This window comes from Dendrobates tinctorius, unplaced genomic scaffold, assembly GCF_039654945.1.
Source record: "Dendrobates tinctorius isolate UK_male_01 unplaced genomic scaffold, ASM3965494v1 ptg000035l, whole genome shotgun sequence".
In the NCBI taxonomy this organism is placed as follows: domain Eukaryota; kingdom Metazoa; phylum Chordata; class Amphibia; order Anura; family Dendrobatidae; genus Dendrobates; species Dendrobates tinctorius.
The window spans coordinates 26,725,975-26,746,300 of NW_027361703.1; the positions used below are offsets into that span (position 1 = coordinate 26,725,975).

At 46.8% G+C, this 20,326-nt stretch overlaps 1 protein-coding gene across 1 annotated transcript in view; it reads left to right on the plus strand.

Annotated features, from left to right (window-relative positions):
- The window catches only part of CFTR (CF transmembrane conductance regulator), a 240,217-nt gene that overhangs the window by 132,393 nt on the left and 87,498 nt on the right, over nt 1–20,326 (plus strand). Inside the window, exons 12-13 of the mRNA XM_073573354.1 lie at nt 11,507–11,601; nt 12,685–12,771. Coding sequence (XP_073429455.1) covers nt 11,507–11,601; nt 12,685–12,771 — 182 coding nt within the window. The remainder of the gene's footprint in view (nt 1–11,506; nt 11,602–12,684; nt 12,772–20,326) is intronic.

The following is a 20,326-nucleotide window of genomic DNA, read 5'->3' on the forward strand; positions in this document are numbered from 1 at the left end:
GCGCACATACCCATATAGTAAGATGTGTGTTATAGTAGTAGGGCAAAAATTGCTTCATTTAGAATGGGACAAACGGTATAAAGCGCATCAGTCAAAATTTCAAGGTAGATACATAAAAAAGTGCCAGTTGAAAAAGTGCAATGAAAAGCCAAAAGACTTGATCATTAAACAAGAATAAATAATGCTGGAGGGTGCTGAGATATGCATTAGTGCATGCCTCTGAAGCTGGGAAGCGTACAGCCGGCTTCAGAGATGCAATGACGCTGCCATAATGAGCCACATGTGTGCGCTAGGTTTGGATGAGTGGCTGCTCATGCAAATTATGTTGTTACACCCACAGGTGCATGATAACATGGAAAGAGGGCTGACTAGTCTGTAGAACCAACGCCCCATGGACTAGTCAAAGCCATCATTAGCATAGGAAAGCATTTATTTAACTCAATTATGTTATACAGGGCTGGTTAGGGCTGGAGTTTAATAACACATATCTGAATGCTGGTGGATTGGAGGGCATGGGGCAACTAACAGGCTCCCTAATAACTCGTCTGATGAGGTGAATTGTTTACCCCAGGGCTGGACTGGCCATCTGGCAATTCTGGCAAATGCCCGAAGCGCCTGTCTGGTTGTGGGCTGCCTTGTCTGCAACGTTGTTAACAGAATCGCTGTTCTCAAGACACCCATACTGTTAAGGCTAGGTTCACATTGCGTTAATGCAGTCCGTTCAATGCATAGTGTTGACGGACTGCGTTAACGCTACTGTCATATTGTGATTGCATTTAGCGATCACGCTAGCGCAGCTTCCCTATCTGCGCTAGCGGTGACTGACCCTCGAACGCTGCAGACCGCGTCCGAGGGTCCGTCACAGAATGATGGCACATCGCGAACGCATGCCGATTATGACATGCGTTGGCAATGCGCTCGTCTATTGCAGCCTATGGGTGCGTTAACGCATCCGTTACATAGCGTTAATGCCGCTATGTTACGGATGCGTTAAACGCTGCCCACAAACGCAATATGAACCCAGCCTAAGAGTTGTGACATAGCACAAAGTCGCTAACTCAGTCACTTACCCCACCAGGCCACTGGTATCATTAGAAATATTGGTCTTGTAGTGAATCTTGCTTTCCTCTATCCATGGTAATATTAGTAATATATCCCATCTAGTGCTTGAGGATGGGGACAGCATAGGCCTGTGGGATTTCAAATGCCAGGGCTGAATTTCAGCTCCAGTCCGTAACTGGTTTACGCCGTATGTCTGAGTGAGCAGCAAAAATGGAGGTGATGGGGCAGCAGAAGTGGGTCTTGCTAGATGGCACGTGGCTACATGAGGACCAGGACAGAAGTGTATGCAGGACAAATTAGCAGACAGATTAGCAGATAATGTAACACAGATGCAGCAGAACAGGTGTGCGGATACACGAGTATAGAAACAATATAGGAAACAGGTATCTTCCTGCAGATAAGCAGTTATCTGGTATCTTTCAGCAACAAAATGGTTGAACGCAGAAATAACTGAGAAGCAAATACAGTTTGGTATCTTTCAGCATGGCAGTGGTTAGTACCAGCAATGTAACAGAGAAGTAAGAGCAGTCTGGACTCAGCTTGGAAACCATACAAATTGTAGCATGGAAGTCAGGTGTAGGTTAGGAAATGATATACACCTTGCTGGAACTCAGTCAATTGAGTAGACAAAATCTCCTGACCAACGTGACGCAACTGTGAACAATGCAACTTAGATAAACAATAAGAGTTAGTTGGGTGGCGGCCAATTAGAGAAGGAACGTCGACAAATCACTTGACAGGACATGTGAGTAACAGTTGTCCAAAAAATCATTGCTCATACTGTTCCATTTTATGAAGACACCGCCTCTTTACACATAAGGTTATGCTGGTGGGGGAACAGAGAGGAGTTGTAGGGTGTGTGGGTCAGCTGCATTGCCAGCCTCATGACTAATGTAAGTGGAGATTGGGTTTGAGGTTGCCTTTGGTAATAATTGATTGCATGAACAGTGGGCTCCTTGACTTATTAAATGAATGAGCCACAATATTTACTGCACACTGGAGGGTGGTAGTACACTCCCTTTTTTGCACGTTTTCTTTGAGTCCTTAATGGTAGTGCTGCCCAGGGTCGGACTGGGGTGCCTAGGGCCCACCAGGGGAATTAACTCTAGGGGCGCATTCTACAGCTTCCATAAATGTTTTTTTTATATAAGGACAGGGATGTTAAACATATATGCAATATAACTCATTAGGAAAAGAAGTTTCTGGCAGCAGCAAATGATGAGTCCGGATGTTCGTGAGCGCCCAGATTTCTCTACACCCGACCCCGGATTTACAGCTTTTTTTTTTAAACTGAATTAGCAGCGGGGGCGGAGAAAGTCAGAAACTCATGAATATTCAGGACTCATTATGTGCTGGAGCTTCCAAAACAAGATATTGGTACAACTGAGTGACCCAGCTTTCTGCTATGGGGATTTGTCACTAGTTCGTTACCCTTAGTTAGGATATCATAAAATCAGAGACAGATTCCTTGTAGCAGAATCCCTGGATAACACCTTTAGAGTAGCTCCACACTAGCAAGTCCACTGCAGGATGCCCGCTGCTTGTATCCCACAGTGGACCCACCCGGGAGTAGCTCAGATTATCATGGCGGCCAATCATTTACATACACTTTCCCACCTGCGTGTTTTCCATCCATCTCCATCATCTGCCTCTATGAAGACAGAGCTGTCAATCAATTTAGACGTTAGAGGGGGGTGGAGAATGATGGAATACAAGCAGGTGGGAAGGTGAATATACATGATTGGCCCCATTGTGAAGCACCGAGCGGCAGGACTTAGTTTGAACAGTCATTCTGCACTGACAGAGTCCCTGTAAGGGAAACTTGTCACCTTGAGAAATGCTATTTATCTGCACATATAATCTGCAGGTAAATGGGGTTTAAAGGCTGGTTAGCCAGCTTAATGGGAAAGCGTTGGCTGCAGGGAGAAAATTAAGCTTTATTCTCCCTTCTGCCAGTCGCTTCCTGTGATAGGGTCAGTGTAAGGAGGGAGGCATTACAGTCACCGCTAACTACAAAGTGAGCATGCTGTAATAATGTCCCGGCACTGTGATCGGAACATCGTCCAGGGAGCCCAACCTCAGCCTGGGCTTCATTGAATGACTAACATGGCAGCAATACATGACAACCCATCAGCAACCTGCAACTTCTTCACATGAACAAAATAAAGAAAAATACCCTCCAAGTACATTTTTATTCATGCTGTGCAAGTGCACAAAAATACCTCAGATAAAGATAAAGACGTAGAGGCGACTCACAAAGACTGAGAAAAAAAGAGGAACTGAGTCCAAAGCTACATTCAAATAACAGCTTTTATTACAAAAGACAATAAGGGAGCAAGACAAATGGAGGCATAATTACATCAAATGAAGAAACACTATCTTTGTCACCGGATACAAGAACCACCCTGAGCAGTGAGGCTAGTGGCAAATTGGGGTGAATAAGATGAATTCCCTCATAGTGGGCAAGTAAGGTTTATACAGAAAGACATAGTGAACCTTCCAAACCCCCTTTTTTCCCATAACCATAGCCTGGGAATATAATCCTCATAAGTGATGGGACGGGGTAGAGGGAAATAAGTTGTCTATTGCACTTAGCCCAGTCAAGTAATTATAAGGTTAAAACATACCCATCATTGCAACCACCGGCAACCCGCTAACCAGGCTCTCCTGGTAGCTTTGGACCCAACTTCTTCACATGAGGCTGAAGGAAGCTGGTGAGTGCAAGTACCGGCCATCGTGTCGTCTAAATGCCAGTGTTCGTGATTGACAAGGGCATTTAAATACTTAAAACAGCAGCAATCAATATGAGCTCTGATCACTGCTGTTACAGGCAGATGCCGGCTATATATCACAGCCGGCATCTGCCTGGTATGGATCAGGCTCAGCTCCTGAACCCGCTCCATACAATCACTTCCCTAAAGTGACAGCTATGACAAGGTTAGCAAATTACACATATCTGTTCCTAAACATGGAAAGACAAATGGAATTCCCTAACACATGTAAAAGAGCCCTAATTGATTTAGTAAATGTGACCACACATATGAATGTTTTCACACACCACAAAGCACTTTTACACATCTTACAAAAATACATATAATTCCAGATACACAGACAGGCAGAAACACGCCAGTACATGAATACATCATCTGAACCACCATCAGTACGTGGTACATCAATTGTGACGTCAGATCAGCCCCATATACCTTTGTATCACATGAACCTACAACTCCTAGTATGTCCTTAACAATGGAGATATTGTGAGTTGATGATATCAGTCATCATCAGACTGCGGACCATACAGGAACCACAGTACTGATGAGATGCAGGCAGGATCACAAATAAGAATTTACATCCAGGAATCTTACCTGGGACATCTTCTCTGCTTAGAGTCTTTCTCTTTCTTTCTTGTCCAGACTCCATGATGACTCTTCTCATACACAGCTGTTCTTTGCAGACCTCCATCTTCTCTCGTCTTCTGCAGCACATCACCACACAACACCCCTAAACATAGCAGTGTCATTATAATGCTACTAAATAAAAATATATGCCCTACACTGAGCCCCTGTATAGACTACTAACTCTCACAATGCTCCCTGCACAAAATATGACCCATACTAACCCTCTTGTTGAACATGCCCTACACACTGTCCTCTCTTTTCTCTTTTCTATACTGGGCCTCCTCCTCATACTGTCCTCTCACACGGTGTCCCCCCTATACTGCCCAGTCTCTATACTGTGCCCCGTCATCACACTACCTCTCTTCAGCATACTGTTCCCTCCTTGCTGTGCCCTCACACTGTCCTCCATACTGCCGCATCTATATACCTCTCCTCACACTACCTAGTCTCTGTTCTGTGTCTCCTCACTCTTTTCTCCCCCATGCTGTCTCCTCTCTCTCTCCATATTGTCTACTCATACATCCCCCTTCTGTTCCCCAAACCATTCCACCCTCCCCTCATTCACCATACTGTTTCTTCACACATTCTCCCCATACTGTCTCCTAAAATTTCTCCCCCATCTCTCCTCAATTATAATAAATATTTGTCAGAACACACACAGGCATGCAGAAACACAAAAAAACACACACAGACATGCAGACATGCATTAGCAGACACATACACACACACTTGCAGATTGCACACACAGAAATGGGGACACATACATATACACACAGGCAAGCACATTTACAGTCAAACAGTTATGCTCATACAAGTATACACACACAAGGAAGCATGCACATCCACATGTGAAGACACATACACAGAAATGCACACATAGACACATACAAGCACACCCAGGAAGACACACGGACACACACACTCACATGCAGACACTCAAAGACATACGCACACAGAAATGCATATGTAAACACAGACGCGTGCATGCAGACACAGAAATGCATACACACACTCACATGTAGACATACGCGTGCACACACATATACAGGCATATACATTCCAAAGACATACTGATAGGGAATTTAGATTGTGAACCCCATCAGGGACAGCGATGATAATGTGTGCAATCTGTAAAGCACTGCGGAATATGTTACCGCTACTGTATATAAAAAAAAAGATTATTAAAGATTATTATTACACATACAGATATATACATACATACATATACAGACATATACACACATATACCATGCATACATATACATGCAGGGGCGTAACGACCACGGCCGCAGCTGCAACGGATCCCAGAGTGCTTAGGGCCCCCCTCACGAGTTTGCACTTCGAAGGTCAGCTGTTCAGTGGGCGTGTCAGGGGAGTAGCAGCCTCTGGGAGCTGCAGCCGCTCATTGGCTTTGATTGGCTGCCAGGCTGCAATTGGCCTGACGCTAATTGGTTCATTAGGGCAGCAAAGGCGCGCATTCAGGAGCGCGCTCAGGCCCTGAGGCAGGCTAGAAGGTTGAAGGCGAGCATTCAGGAGCGTGCTCAGTCCCTGAGGCAGGCTTAGAAGGTGGAAGGTGTGCATTCAGGAGCGCGCTCAGTCCCGTGTGTGTACGAAGTGTACGGAGCGGAGCCATGTGTGTACGAGGTGGACGGAGAGGAGCCGTGTGTGTATGGAGAGGAGCCGCGTGTGTACGAATTGTACCGAGCGGAGCCGCGTGTGTACGAGGTGTACGGAGAGGAGCCACGTGTGTACGGAGAGGAACTGTGTGTGTACGAAGTGTACGGAGCGGAGCTGTGTGTGTACAAGATGTACGGAGAGGAGCCGTGGGTGTACGGAGTGGAGATGTGCGTGTACGAGGTGTACGGAGTGGAGATGCGCGTGTATGAGGTGTACGGAGCGGAGATGCGCGTGTACGTGGTGTACGGAGCGGAGATGAGCGTGTACGAGGTGTACGGAGTGGAGATGCACGTGTACGAGCTGCACGGAGCAGAGATGTGCGTGTACGAGGTGTACGGAGCGGAGATGCGCATGTACGGAGCGGAGATGCGCGTGTACGAGGTGTACGGAGCAGAGATGTGTGTGTATTTTGGCATGGGGGGCCCCCATTTGAAAGTTCGCACCCGGGAATGTGCAATATATTATGACCATGTATTCGTCTTATGTGTTTCTACCACTTTTTGGCAATTGGCCACTTCTTGGCAATGTGTAATTTATGCTATAACCTTATGTCTGTAATTATTCCCATGGCCCTTTTGAGCATCCTCTCTTTCACATGTGCCAGTAGGTGGAACTCCTCCTCTCCTTGTACCTATTTATCTAAATAAACATTATATTTGCATATTTTCAAGTTATTTTTGGTATTCTTTATCGCGTTTTTTTCCGTATGTGTTGACATACAGTATATATACCATGCATATATACGGGCATACACATACAATTAATATATAACCATACACACACATTAGGGCTGTTAGTATCCTACCTTGCCTTGTCTTTAGTCTGGCACAGCCTTTGTTGAAGCACTGCACTTCTAAACCAGGAAGCAGCAGTGCAGTGCAGGGCGCGCCGAGTGATGTCACTTTTGGCAGACCCGGCTGCAGCCGGGTCTGCTTGCTGTGATGCTGCTGGGCGTGCGACCCTTGCTGCTTTCCTGCTCTCTGGCCCAGCTCTCCTCTGTTCTGTGTGAGCATTTAAAGGGCCCGCGACCTCTATTTTTTTTTCCTTCCTCCCCTCTCCTGCTCTTCTCCAAGGGCCCATCGGGGATTTCCCCAGCACCCCTCCAGGCCAGACCGTCCCTGGTGCTGCCAGTTCTACCTTGACAGTGGTGCGGTAGTCCTCTATTGTGTTAGAGTGGCTACTAGCATTAGAAGGGATGCTAATATGTAGCAGGACCACTGAGTCTAAGCTATGTCACTACAGAACCTTATTGTTATCAATACCAATAACACCAGCTGAGAACATTTTATCAACCAGTTCCACATTGCTTAGATTTCTTGACCCCTTTATGATTTAAGAGTAAGTCCATTGCATTACATTAAGAGCTCATCATTATGTTTTTATCTACTTACTCGAGGCAAGTCTAAATTGTGTAAAACCAGAATAATAACAATTTACAATATTTAAAGTGACCTCTTATCTTACTAAATAAATCTGCGTTGCGAAATAGACTGTTGGACAGTTAAAGCAGTCACTTGTGTGCCGAGGGCAAATATTTACTGCTACTCATTACACTTCCCTAATCTGCTCATAAAGCAATTTATTTATTTGAAATTTGTAACTCCGAGTATTATATTGGTGTCGGGTTTGATAGAAATTCTGGTGAATTATTATTCTTTCACTGTCTTTGGCAGCTCAGCCTTCTTCTGATGATGCAATTGTCGGTGTCATTAGCTGCCAATGCCATTTCCATGTAATTACATTCTCTCAGCTTTGTACTTTTTGTGGCCTAGAGTATGATGGCATTATGCCAATATAGCAAAAGGAACAACATAATAATGTGCAAAACATACATTATGGCACCTCGCTGTTTCCTTTAGTAGAGCAGTCCTCATGCATTGTGCATTACATCATCTATATTTTGTGTCTGCAAGTTCAAAGAACAATATTAACACGAAAACTTTAGAACGCAATTAGGCTCCTACTAGGTGGATTTGCTGTAATTGTCTGTTAGTACATATTCCTAATGCAGGGAGAGTTGGGGCTTTCTGTTTCCACGTAGCTCTTATCAGTAACATTTTACTAGCTCCATATGTTCATATTAGTCATCCGGGTGAAGTACTAATGAGTGTCATTTTTATTCTTTGGGAATGTGCTCACATGTTTACTCAGGTATGGGAGTACAATAAATTAAATCAGATGCCACCATGGAGGTTGATTATTTAACAGAAAGACAAGTACATCAGTTATTAATCCCTACAAGTGAAGGGCAAGTTGACCTTTATGTTCTCTAGAACAATAGTGAAAAGAATACGTATTTAAGGCATGGAGTGCCCAGCATCTGGCAATGACTTCTCTTGTGTAATAGATATACTGTATGGCATGTTGTAATGTTCACATGCTGAAGAAGTAATGCATCTAGTTTCTATTGTCTTTCCTGTCACTTCTCTTGATTTGTATAAAGCCTGTGTTTTGTACCATAGACTGTACATTGCTTTGTTATATAAGCAGCAGTAGCTATCCTCTTTATATACAAGTATGTAAGTGCGCAGCTATGCTTTGTAGAAGCATTGATTTCATTGCTAAAACTCTCCCACAGCTGAGACCATTGTTTCAAACAGTATCATACATTGTTCCAGTTGTGTACCTAGAGTCCAATGGGCCCCGGTGCCAAATTTGGACCAGGGTCCCTACCTGCATGTTGGTCAGATGTACCAGCCCTTGTAGCATTATATATCCTATAAAGATATGTGTTTGCCCCTATACAATAATGTATATCCTGGCACCTTTCTGTAATATTGTCCCCTTCCCGGGCCCATTCTTGGTACAATAAGCCTCCTTTCAAGCCCTTCCTGGTATAATATCCCCCATCCTGGCCTCTTTTTATTATAATGACCCCCATTCTGGCACCTTCCTGTAATAATATCCCCCTTCCCAGGCCCCTTCCTGGTATAATGTGCCTCATCTCAAGCCCTTCCTGGTATAATGTCTCCCATCCTCACCTCTTTTTATAATAATAGCCCTCATGCTAGCCCCTTCCTATATTAAAATGCCCCCAATCCTCGTTCCTTCCAGCAATAATGACCTCCAATCTGGGCCTCTTCCTGGTTTTAATATCCCCGTCCTGAGCTGAGTCGCCCTCCCAGGGCTGTGGGGTACTTGGTACCGGGCCCGGTGGATCTCAATGGGAGCTGTCACGGCAGCTGTGACCCGGCCCGTGGCCCTGTGCGCCCATTGTAAATGTTCAGTGTGAATGAATAAGTCGTGACGCCACCTGTGGTGTTCGGCAATGTAGATGTTAGGCCAACGCTGCAGACAGATCCTCTGGGACAGATGGTGTGGTGCAGCAGTGATGGTATAGCCCTCCACAGGCAGGGCTGTTGTCCCAGGGCAGAGTAGATATGGTGACACTTGGATGATGTAGTGTCAGGTGCAGGGGATATAGCAGTGCCGGGCAGGTTGACGCAGGAATAAGTAGAGGACACCAGGGCATGTAGTTCCAAAGCTTTACTCACAGTCTGTTGTACACACAGGTGCCCGCTTCCGTGCCGTGTCCTCCGGGTCTGGGACTCAGTCAACCCCCAGGCCAGATGGAATATTCCTTTCCAACACTCCGCCAACTTGTGCCTTTCTGAACGTCTCCTCTTATAGCGCCTTTAGATGAAGTACTCCTAGTACTGAGTTACACTGGAGTTCCTCTTGTCTGATGTTCCTATGAACTCTACTTGTACGGCAGACAGCTGTAGCCTGCTTCGGGGACTACTTCCTACTAAGTCCCGGCTCACTATCCGGTTGCTGTTGTGCCCACAAGTCTTATGTGGGAATAAAGCAATTACAGCTTCCTATTCCTCCGGTGTCTGCTGCAGGACCATTAGTATCCGTACAACCTCGGGGACCGGGCCCCGGCCTTGCGCTTAGAACTTCTAGGAAGGGTTCTCTCCTCACCCACGTCCTCTGTTCTCTTTTACTCCTCACGTTCCGTACTAATCCTTTCTTTCTATGGAGAGTCAAGCTTTCAGTCTATGTTGCTCTCTTTCTCCCTTTCCCGTGCCAGCAGACCAAGATCACTGGGATCTGCTGCAGCACTTCCATCCATCTATCACTCTTTCTAGAGATCTTCTCTCTCCTTCCAACTACTGACTGACTGACTTAAACTCTTCCCGCTCCTTGAAATGTAATCTAACTCCACCCACCTTCCAGCACGTTTCGTGTTCCAAGCAGGGAGCCACCAATGGGTGCTTTGCTATACTCCAAGCAGGGAGCCGCCCAAGGTGCTTTGCTACACTACTTTGTGGTGTGGGGTGCAGGTGTTGGAGTGTGGTCAGGAGTCTCCATCTTACCTGAATGGTGGGATACCACACCTCAGGAGGAGGTGCAGTACCTCTGTGGCGACTGAGCCTCAGGGGCGCCACAGAGCCCTTTCCAGTAATAATGTTCCCCTTTCCATTCTAACACATTTAAAAAATATATATAATTTATTCTTCTTACCTTCCTCAGCTCTCACAACGTGCGGCATTCTCATCTAAAGTCAGCACAGTAACTATAGCTATTACTATTGCCCTGCACAGTGCTTGTCACTGCCATGTGCTACCCATAACAGGCACGTCGACGTCAGCTGCCGGCCTCTGATTGGCTAGCGGGATATACTGCAGTGCAGGGAGCTGCTGAGACTTTTTGACTACATGTGGGTTATTGCTGTGCTTGTAAGAAACTGGGTAGCAAACTGTGGGGTCCAAATTTTGGTGTAATCTCTTGCAAAAGTGAAAAAATTGGGGCTAAAGCAACATTTTAAAGGTAAAATTTATTTATTTTTCAATCCAATGTGCATTAATACCCATGAAGCACCTGACAGGTTAAAAAATTTCCTGACAACAAAATAGCATCTCTTTTGGAGTTCCCAATATATAGGCTCCTCAAGGTCCATTGAAATTTTATCGGTCCCTAAAGAAACAGGTTTTGTAAATTTGTTGAAAAAAATCGAAAAAAACTGCAAAAATGTTAACCCCTCTAACATCCTAACAAAATAAAATTACTTTTGAAAAACGATGCAGATGTAAATCAGGCATATTTTGGGAAAAGTTATTTATTAATTATTTTGTACAGCATGACTAACATTTAAGAATATAAAAATTGAATATTGTGATTTTTTTTAAAGTTTTCACCAAATTTCCGATATTTTCACAAATAAACGCAAGTCATATCGAAAGATTTTTACCACTAACATGAAGTACAATATGTCACAAAAAGTTTGGGATCCCTGGAAGCTTTCTAGAGTTATTCCCACATAAAGTGACAATAGTCAGATTTCTAAAATGTGGTTTGGTCATTAAGGTCAAAATTAGCTCCTTCACAAAGGGGTTAAATGTCATCATATTTATTTATTGTTATAGGACATTGCAAAGTTTCCAGAAAAAGATAATACTGTTCTAGGGGAAGGAGGAATAACGCTTAGTGGAGGTCAGCGGGCAAGAATTTCTCTAGCAAGGTAAGGCTATGGTTATTTTTTCAGCTTCTAGCACCATATCTTATAACAGCTATTACCTTGCTTTGAATAAATGTCACGCAGCAAATCCACTGCAATAATAAAGTCACTGTCTGTGGTGTTGGTAAGTAATCCTTCTGTATATGTCAATTTTAGTAGTAGCTGGCAGCCATCTAAAAGGTCACCTACCTTGGTTTTTCATGTCTCCATATACCATAAAAATATTGCCTATAGAAGATACACATAAATACTTTGCACACGGGGCAGCTAAAAAATAAAGCAGATTAGCTTTTATTTTATAGACTGAACCCTAAATTCAGAGTAAAAAATATTTACAACAATCATATTATTTATTCTTTAAAAACAAGACTGAGACCCACAACAACAGGCCTGAGCTACACCTCAAGCCTTTGTGCAGTTTCATTGATAGATTAGATTCGAGGGGGAGGATTGGAGGTTAAGGTCCATTCTTACAGTCCTGAGTTAGTTTGGGTACCTCGCTAGGACCTAATTCATTAGATTCCTTGAGCAGTGTAATATAGGTCCTCACCTCCCCATCAGTGCTGTTCCAGCGATATCGGCATCAGGTTTTCCATCACTCGCATGATGACATTGTTGTAATGGCGCCAATGCGACAGGTGAGTATCTATGTTTTTTTTTATTTTACACTGAGGGATACAAGATTTAAGAAGGGATTGACCTGAGTGATGGAAAATCCCTCTGAGATCTCGGATAGTCGAGAGCAACTCCATAGCTGTAAAATTAGAGTCAATCTCCTCCCTGGAGATATAGAAAGAAATATGTTTTCTAAGGTATTCCCTAATTTGCAAGGAGTGTTCTGAGTCCAAAAGAGAGGTACATTTGTCCTTATTAATTTTATATAAATTCTCATAAACTCTTCAAGTATGGCTAGAAAGTTCCCGTTCTTATCACCAAATTCGTAATAGAGACACTGGAGTTTGTCCCCAGCTTGGTAATTTTTCCATTTCCATTTTTCCATTATACTTTAATACTTTTTGTAATAGCTCATAAAGAATGTAGCATGCAAATTAAGAATTAAGTAGCTGTGTATTTCTGATTTTCCAGAGCTGTATACAAAGATGCTGATCTCTACTTGCTGGACTCCCCATTTAGTTATCTGGACTTGTTTACAGAAAAGGAAATATTTGAGAGGTATATACTAAGAGCTAACATTATATTTGGATCAAATATTATCAATACATTTACTTTCTTGTAAATTCACATTTTTTATCTAATTTTTCTTAAAAGCAGCCTAAACTTACAATAACAAAATAGATAAGTATCAATGCATATAAATATGAGAAGAATGCAAAACAACAAAATATGAGGATACAAAAATCTGAGGGCAAAATAGTCATTAGAATAAGAAAGTTGACCATGATATCAAGTTTAAATTACATTATATACTCGTGTATAAACCAAGTTTTTCAGCACATTTTTTGTGCTGAAAACACCCCCCTCGGCTTATGCATAAGTCAAATGTCCCATAAAGACAGTAAGGGGGGGAGCAGCGGGTCACAAAGGCAGGAGCCGGCGGGTGTGGCTAAAGCTTATGCCGCTGCTAAAGAGAAATTAATATTCATTTCTCTGTAATAGCGTACAGTGATAGCTGCAGCTGCCGGCTTCCAACACACATCCTACTTACCTTCCTTGTGCACCCTCGCTGCATCTCTTTCATTCTGGCACCAGCAGCACTTCCGGCTGAGCAATCACGTGTCTCCGCTCACTAAGGTAATGAATATTCACGCCTCTCCACTCCCATAGGCGTGGAGTGAATATTCATTACCTTAATAAGCGGAGCTTCGTGATCGCTCGGCAGGAAAAGCTGTTGGCACTGGAACGAGATGCATTGAGGGCGCGCAGACAAGGTAAGTAGGATTTTTTTTTCTATAGAGACCATGCATACAAGGATGGGGATAAGGAGCCATTCATGCAAGGATAGGGGATTAGGAGCCATGCATGCAAGGCCGGGACGGGAGAGTTATGCATACAAGGACAGCGACAGGGGAGCCATGCATAGAAGGACAGGAATCAGGGAACCATGCATACAAGGACAGGGACGGAGAAGCCATGCATACAAGGACAGGGACGGAGGAGCCATGCATATCAGGATAGGGATGAGGGGACAATACATACCCGGCTTATACTCGAGTCAATAAGTTTACCCAGTTTTTCGTGGCAAAATTAGGTGCCTCGGCTTATACTCGGTTCGACTTATATTCGAGCATATACGGTAGTTATATCACAAATTGTAATGACATGCGTGAAAGAACAGACAAAAAATATTGTAAAGCTACGGAAAAAAAACATTCTAAATGCTCTTGTAAGCATATTACCAAATTGTAAGGTTCTGTTCACATTGTGTTGAAGTTTTGGTTATGAAAGGAAAAAACAATCCAATATTGGTTGAGTTAAACAACAACTAAAACATCTGTATTGAGCTTTTCTCACAACCATAAACTCTGGCAAAGCCCAATCAACCTACTAAATCATAATGGAGTTTTACTTAGATGGCGTTCCCTTAGTGGATGATACTGCATGTAGTGCTATTTTTTCCTATCAAAGATGATTAAATCTTTTAAAGCCTCCAATGCTGATGTGAGCAGTTTTTTTTGTTTAATTTTTTTTAATTTTACATCCTAGCTTTAGGGGGGCTTTTTGAGATTTTTACATTGATGACCTATCCTCAGAATGACCTGGCAGTATGGCATATAGTTCAGATGTGGATATGCCTGGTACTGTAGCTCAAGCTAATAAAATGAGAGGGGCTGAGCTACAGTACCTGGCACAATTACATTCATGAGGATTTCATGGGTCCTGGTACTATAGTGAAAGTAATCACTGGGCAGGCTATCAATGTAAAATCCTATTTTTACATAGTGACATTCTATGCTATGTGTTAGGGCTGGCGGAACGCACCAAATTATAAATAATAGTAGGTGCGTTCACAGCCCGGGGTCCGCCGTGCAGAGGTGGTACACTGCTGCTAGGTAATGGCGGAAGAATAGAGCAGCGTGAAAACAGTCACACATGGGTTACGTCACCCAGTGTGAACAGGAGCGAACTCTGTTGACTCACAGAGCCGCACAGCCGCTAAACACAAATACCGGAGCCAGATTAGCTCACAGAACCCGGCCAAAAAGTGCACAGAAAGCGGCCACAGAACTCTACCCCAAGGACACGGGGTTAGAGTTCCTCTAGGCCCTCTGAGCGCACGGCATCGCTGCAGCGAACACCGCTATAGACGCTGGCTACGGAGTGTGCAGCATGTGCACTGTGGCGTGCTGAGTCACTGATGGAGACTAACGCCTGACTCCGACTCTGCCCTTCCTACACCTAAGCCTGGGCGCTACCAAGGGTAGGGGTTTCATAATGAGTCAGTCACCAGAGACATTCATACGTGCATACATCACTCACTCTTCATGGTCTGAAAATACAGAGTATCCTAGCGCATGGCTGAGCGGCCATATGAACCTTTTATAGCCGCGAGCATCCGGGACCTTCCTGGCTTCTCGGATGGACCAATTCGAACAGGAGCAGGACCTGAGCACGTGACCTTCGATCTCCAATGGGAGATCACTCCACGGGCATGCTCAGTGGCCCGACATGAGGACTTAGTCCCTGGAGAATCTCGCTGCTGAGCAGCCTGCATTGCCATAGCTGTGCCAGAGGTGGCAGCAGCAAGCAAATCCACGGAGGTGGTCTGGGCAGAATGCCGGGACTGACGAGTTTGCTGAGCAACCTCCTCTGTGGCTGGGGAGGAATGGGAGACCGTCGGGAACAGGGCTCGGGATTCCCGCTGTGCAGCAACAGGAACCCGACGCCTAACATTACCCCCCCTCCTAGGGCCCCCCCTCTCTGAGACTCGCTCCGCTCGAATTCCGCAATGAGAAGTGGAGCGTGGATGTTCTCCACTGGCTCCCAGGACCGAGCCTCTGGACCATGACCCTTCCAATCCACTAAATAAAACTTTTTTCCCCGCATCATCTTGCATCCCACAATGGCATTGACCTCAAACTCGTCAGACGACAGGTCTAATGTTCTGGCAGATGGCTCAGAAAACCGGGACATGTGAACTGGCTTAAGGAGGGACACATGAAACGTGTCATAAATAGCCAAGTGTGGTGGAAGGGCCAGGTGGTAGACCACAGGATAGATCTGCTCGAGGACCTTGAAAGGGACAATATAGAGCAGTGCGAACTTAGAGGATTCAGCCAGCAGCCTGATGTTTCGGGCAGAAAGCCACACTAAGTCGGTCGCCAGGGGCGAAGGTCAGAGCAGGACGCCTGTGTGTGTCAGCGGAGGCCCTCATTCTCTCCTTGGAAGCCCGGATAGCATCCTGCGTGCGATCCCAAATGTCACGTGCCTCCACCGCCCAGTCTGCCACCCTAGAGTCGGTGGATGACACGGGCATGGGCACGGGGACGCGCAGATGCTGGCCGTAATTTAAGAGAAATGGAGTCTGACCGGTGGAGTCGGCCATAGCGTTGTTCAAAGTGAACTCCGCCCACGGCAGCAAGAATGCCCAGTCATCCTGCCTGGCCAAGACAAAATGTCACAGATATGTCACCAGGGTCTGGTTGGCTCTCTCAAACAACCCGTTCGTCTCGGGATGATGGGCTGAGGAGAGATTTAGCTCGATGCTGAGCAGAGAACAGAGCTCTCTCCAGAACCGAGACGCAAACTGAGGACCCCGGTCACTGACAATCTTATCCGGCATGCCGTGCAGGTGGAAGACATGTTTAATAAACAACGCTGCCAGGCCAAGTGCAGAAGGTAGCCGCGACACTGGCACCAGATACACCATCCTGGAGAAATGATCGGTGATCACCCAAATGACGGTGCTGCCACTGGACTTGGGCAGACCCACCACAAAGTCCATACCGACCATCTCCCATGGCCTGTCCACTACCGGCAGGGGATAGGGTAACCCAGCAGGCCGCTGCCGAGAGGACCGATTCTGGGCGCAAGAGACGCACGCCTGAATATAGTCCCTGATGTCACGGGCCATACGCAGCCACCAGAATGTCCTTGCCAGGAGATCAGAGGTCCGTTTGGTCCCAAAATGTCCCCCCACCCTGGACGAATGAGCCCAAGAGAGGACCTCCGGTCGCAGATGGGCAGGGACAAAAGTCTTGCCTGGAGGTACCGACTCGAGAGCAACCGGAGCCACGGTCCTCAGACTCTCCAATGGGACTATCAGCTGAGGCTCCTCCTCCGATGACACCACGGAGTGTGAAAGAGCATCTGCCCGGACGTTGTTCTCCCCGGAGAGAAAATGCAGGGTGAAATGGAATCGGGAGAAGAACAAGGACCATCTGGCATGGCAAGAATTCAGCCGCTGGGCTATCTGTAGATAGGCCAAATTTTTGTGGTCGGTGAACACCTGGAAAGGGTGGCGAGCCCCCTCCAGGAGTGTCTAAACTCTGAGAAGGCCTGCTTCATTGCTAGCAACTCCCTGTCCCCAATGGAATAATTCCTCTCCGCTGGTGTGAAGGTCTTAGAGAAGAAGAAGCATGGGTGCTTCCGACCTTGCAAGTCCTTCTGGAACAGGACCGCTCCAGCACCGACAGAAGAGGCATCCGCCACCAGAATGAAGGGCTTATCTACATCGGGGCGATGTAGAATTGGAGCACTAGCGAAGTGGGATTTAATAGAAGCGAAGGCCTTGGAGACAGCTTCCGACCACAGTTTGGGGTTTGCACCCTTCTTGGTGAGGGCTACCATGGGGGCTACCAAAGTTGAGAAATGGGGAATGAATTGGCGGTAGTAATTTATGAACCCCATAAAGTGCTGCACCGCTTTGAGGGAATGGGGTTCTTGCCAATCCATCACCGCCTGTAGTTTGGCAGGATCCATGGCCAAACCCTGGGCAGAGATGATGTAGCCCAGGAAAGGCAAGGACTCCTGCTCAAACACACATTTCTCCAACTTGGCGTAAAGGGAGTTTGCCCGAAGGAGATCGAAAACTTTGCGAACATCTCTCCGATGGGAGTCAATATCTGGAGAGTAAATGAGTATATCGTCCAGACTACTACCGAGGTGGTAAGCATATCCCAGAAGATATCGTTCACAAAGTCTTGGATGACGGCTGGCGCATTACATAGCCCAAAGGGCATCACCAGGTATTCATAGTGCCCATCTCTGGTGTTAAATACCGTCTTCCATTCGTCCCCCTCACGGATGCGAATCAGGTTATAGGCTCCTCACAGATCAAGCTTAGTAAACACTCTCGCTCCCCGTAGCCTATCGAACAGTTCCGATATCAGGGGTAGAGGATACTTGTTCTTAACGGTTATGGCGTTAAGACCCCTGTAATCGATGCACGGACGTAATTCTCCATTCTTCTTTTGGACAAAGAAGAATCCCGCTCCCGCCGGAGACACCGACTTCCTAATGAATCCTCTTGCCAGATTCTCCCTGATATACTGAGACATGGCTTCTGTCTCTGGGAGAGATAGGGGGTAGACTCAACCCCGGGGAGGCTCAGCACCGGGCAAGAGGTCAATAGGATAGTCGTAAGGGCGGTGCGGCGGAAGGGTCTCCGCCGCCTTCTTGGAGAAAACGTCTGCATACTGCTGGTACGGCTTGGAAAGCGAGGAGAGATCTGTGGGAACCTCAGAGGTAGCGACCTGTACACAGTCCCTCAGACACCTACCCTCGCAGGACTTGCTCCAACCGAGGATTTTTCCCGAGGACCATTCTATGTGAGGAGAGTGAGCTCGTAACCAGGGAACTCCTAAGAGGACCTGGTCGATACCTTCGGGCATAACAAGAAGAGACAGCATCTCCTGATGAGAAGGAGACAGTGAGAGTCTCAGTGGAGCCGTCTGGTAGGTGATTTGGGACGGGAGTGTCGCACCATTCACCAATCTGATAGTGACTGGTTAAGGTAGCAGGACTGGGGGATTGCGTGTTGTTGGGCGAAGACAGACGACATGAAATTTCCCTCCGCCCCAGAGTCCACGCAAATCTCCACAGTCAGAATGGAAGAATTGAACTCTAACACCCCTTTAAACAGGAGCTTGGAGGAGAAAGTCACTGTGTCTAGTAGGCCCCCTCCGATAACCACTAGACGTGAGCGTTTCCCGACCGCTGTGGGCACTGGTTAGCAACGTGCCCAGTCTGCCGACAACGGAAACAGACTGGAGATACCCGTGCAGGCCGGGACTTGGACCCTCGTGTGGGACACCTCCATGGCCTCTGGAGGCTCGGGCGGCTGACCGGGAGATTCCAGCGGTCTGGCAAAATTTAAATTTGGTGCCAACCTATATCGTTGGCTGGACTTGGAGCGCTCCAGCCCTTGCTCAGTGAAGCGAACGTTGATTCGGGTGGAGACAGTAATGAGCTCCTCCAAAGTGGTGGGCACCTCCCTGGTAGCCAGGGCGTCTTTGACATGATCAGCCAGGCCTCTCCAGAATATAGGTATGAGAACCTTATCTGGCCACTCCAGCTCGGAGGCCAGAGTCCTGAAGAGGATGGCACACTGGCTGACCAGAGACGGACCCTGGGTTAGGGCCAGCAACTGAAGTGCGGTGTCGTGCGTGATGTGAGGTCCCAGGAACACTTGCTTCAGAGTGAGCAGAATATGGGTGACACTCTGTACCAGGGGATCCCCACGCTCCCACAGTGGGGTGGCCCACTCCAAGGCCCTGCCCGACAGGAAGGAGATGATAAATCCCACCTTGGCCCGCTCAGAGGGAAATCGTGTGGCCAGCAACTCCTGGTGAATGGAGCACTGACTCACGAAAACCTTGCATGATGCACTATCACCCAAGAACTTCTCGGGCAGCGGGAGGCGAGACAAGGTCGGGGCAGGGCTGGCCGTGGAGACACGGGCGACAGCCTCTGTAGCTGCTTGAACAGAGACCGAAGTAACATCCGCAGCTGAGGTGGAACGCTCTAGCGCTGCCAACCTACCCTCCAGCTGCTGAATGTACCTGTGCAGTCATTGTTCGTCCGCCATTACTAGCCAGACCCTGGTGCTAGGATAATGTTAGGGCTGGCGGAACGCACCAAATTATAAATAATAGTAGGTGCGTTCGCAGCCCGGGGTCCACCATGGTGGTACACTGCTGCTAGGTAATGGCGGAAGAATAGAGCAGCGTGAAAACAGTCACACGTGGGTTACGTCACCCAGTGTGAACAGGAGCGAACTCTGTTGACTCACAGAGCCGCACAGCCGCTAAACACAAATGCCGTTTAGCTCACAGAGCCCGGCCAAAAAGTGCACAGAAAGTGGCCACAGAGCTCTACCCCAAGGACACGGGGTTAGAGTTCCTCTAGGCCCTCTGAGCGCACGGCGTCGCTGCCGCGAACGCCGCTATAGACGCTGGCTACGGAGTGTGGAGCACGTGCACTGTGGTATGCTGAGTCACTGATGGAGACTAATGCCTGACTCCGACTCTGCCCTACCTTCACCTAAGCCTGGGCACTAGCAGGCTAGGCTGCACAACACATGCGTACCAAGGGTAGGGGTTTCATAATGAGTCAGTCACCAGAGACATTCATACGTGCATACATCACTCACTCCTCATGGTCTGAAAATACAGAGTATCCTAGCGCATGGCCGAGCGGCCATATGAACCTTTTATAGCCGCGAGCGTCCGGGACCTTCCTGGCTTCTCGGATGGGCCAATTTGAACAGGAGCAGGACCTGAGCATGTGACCTTCGATCTCCAATGGGAGATCACTCCACGGGCATGCT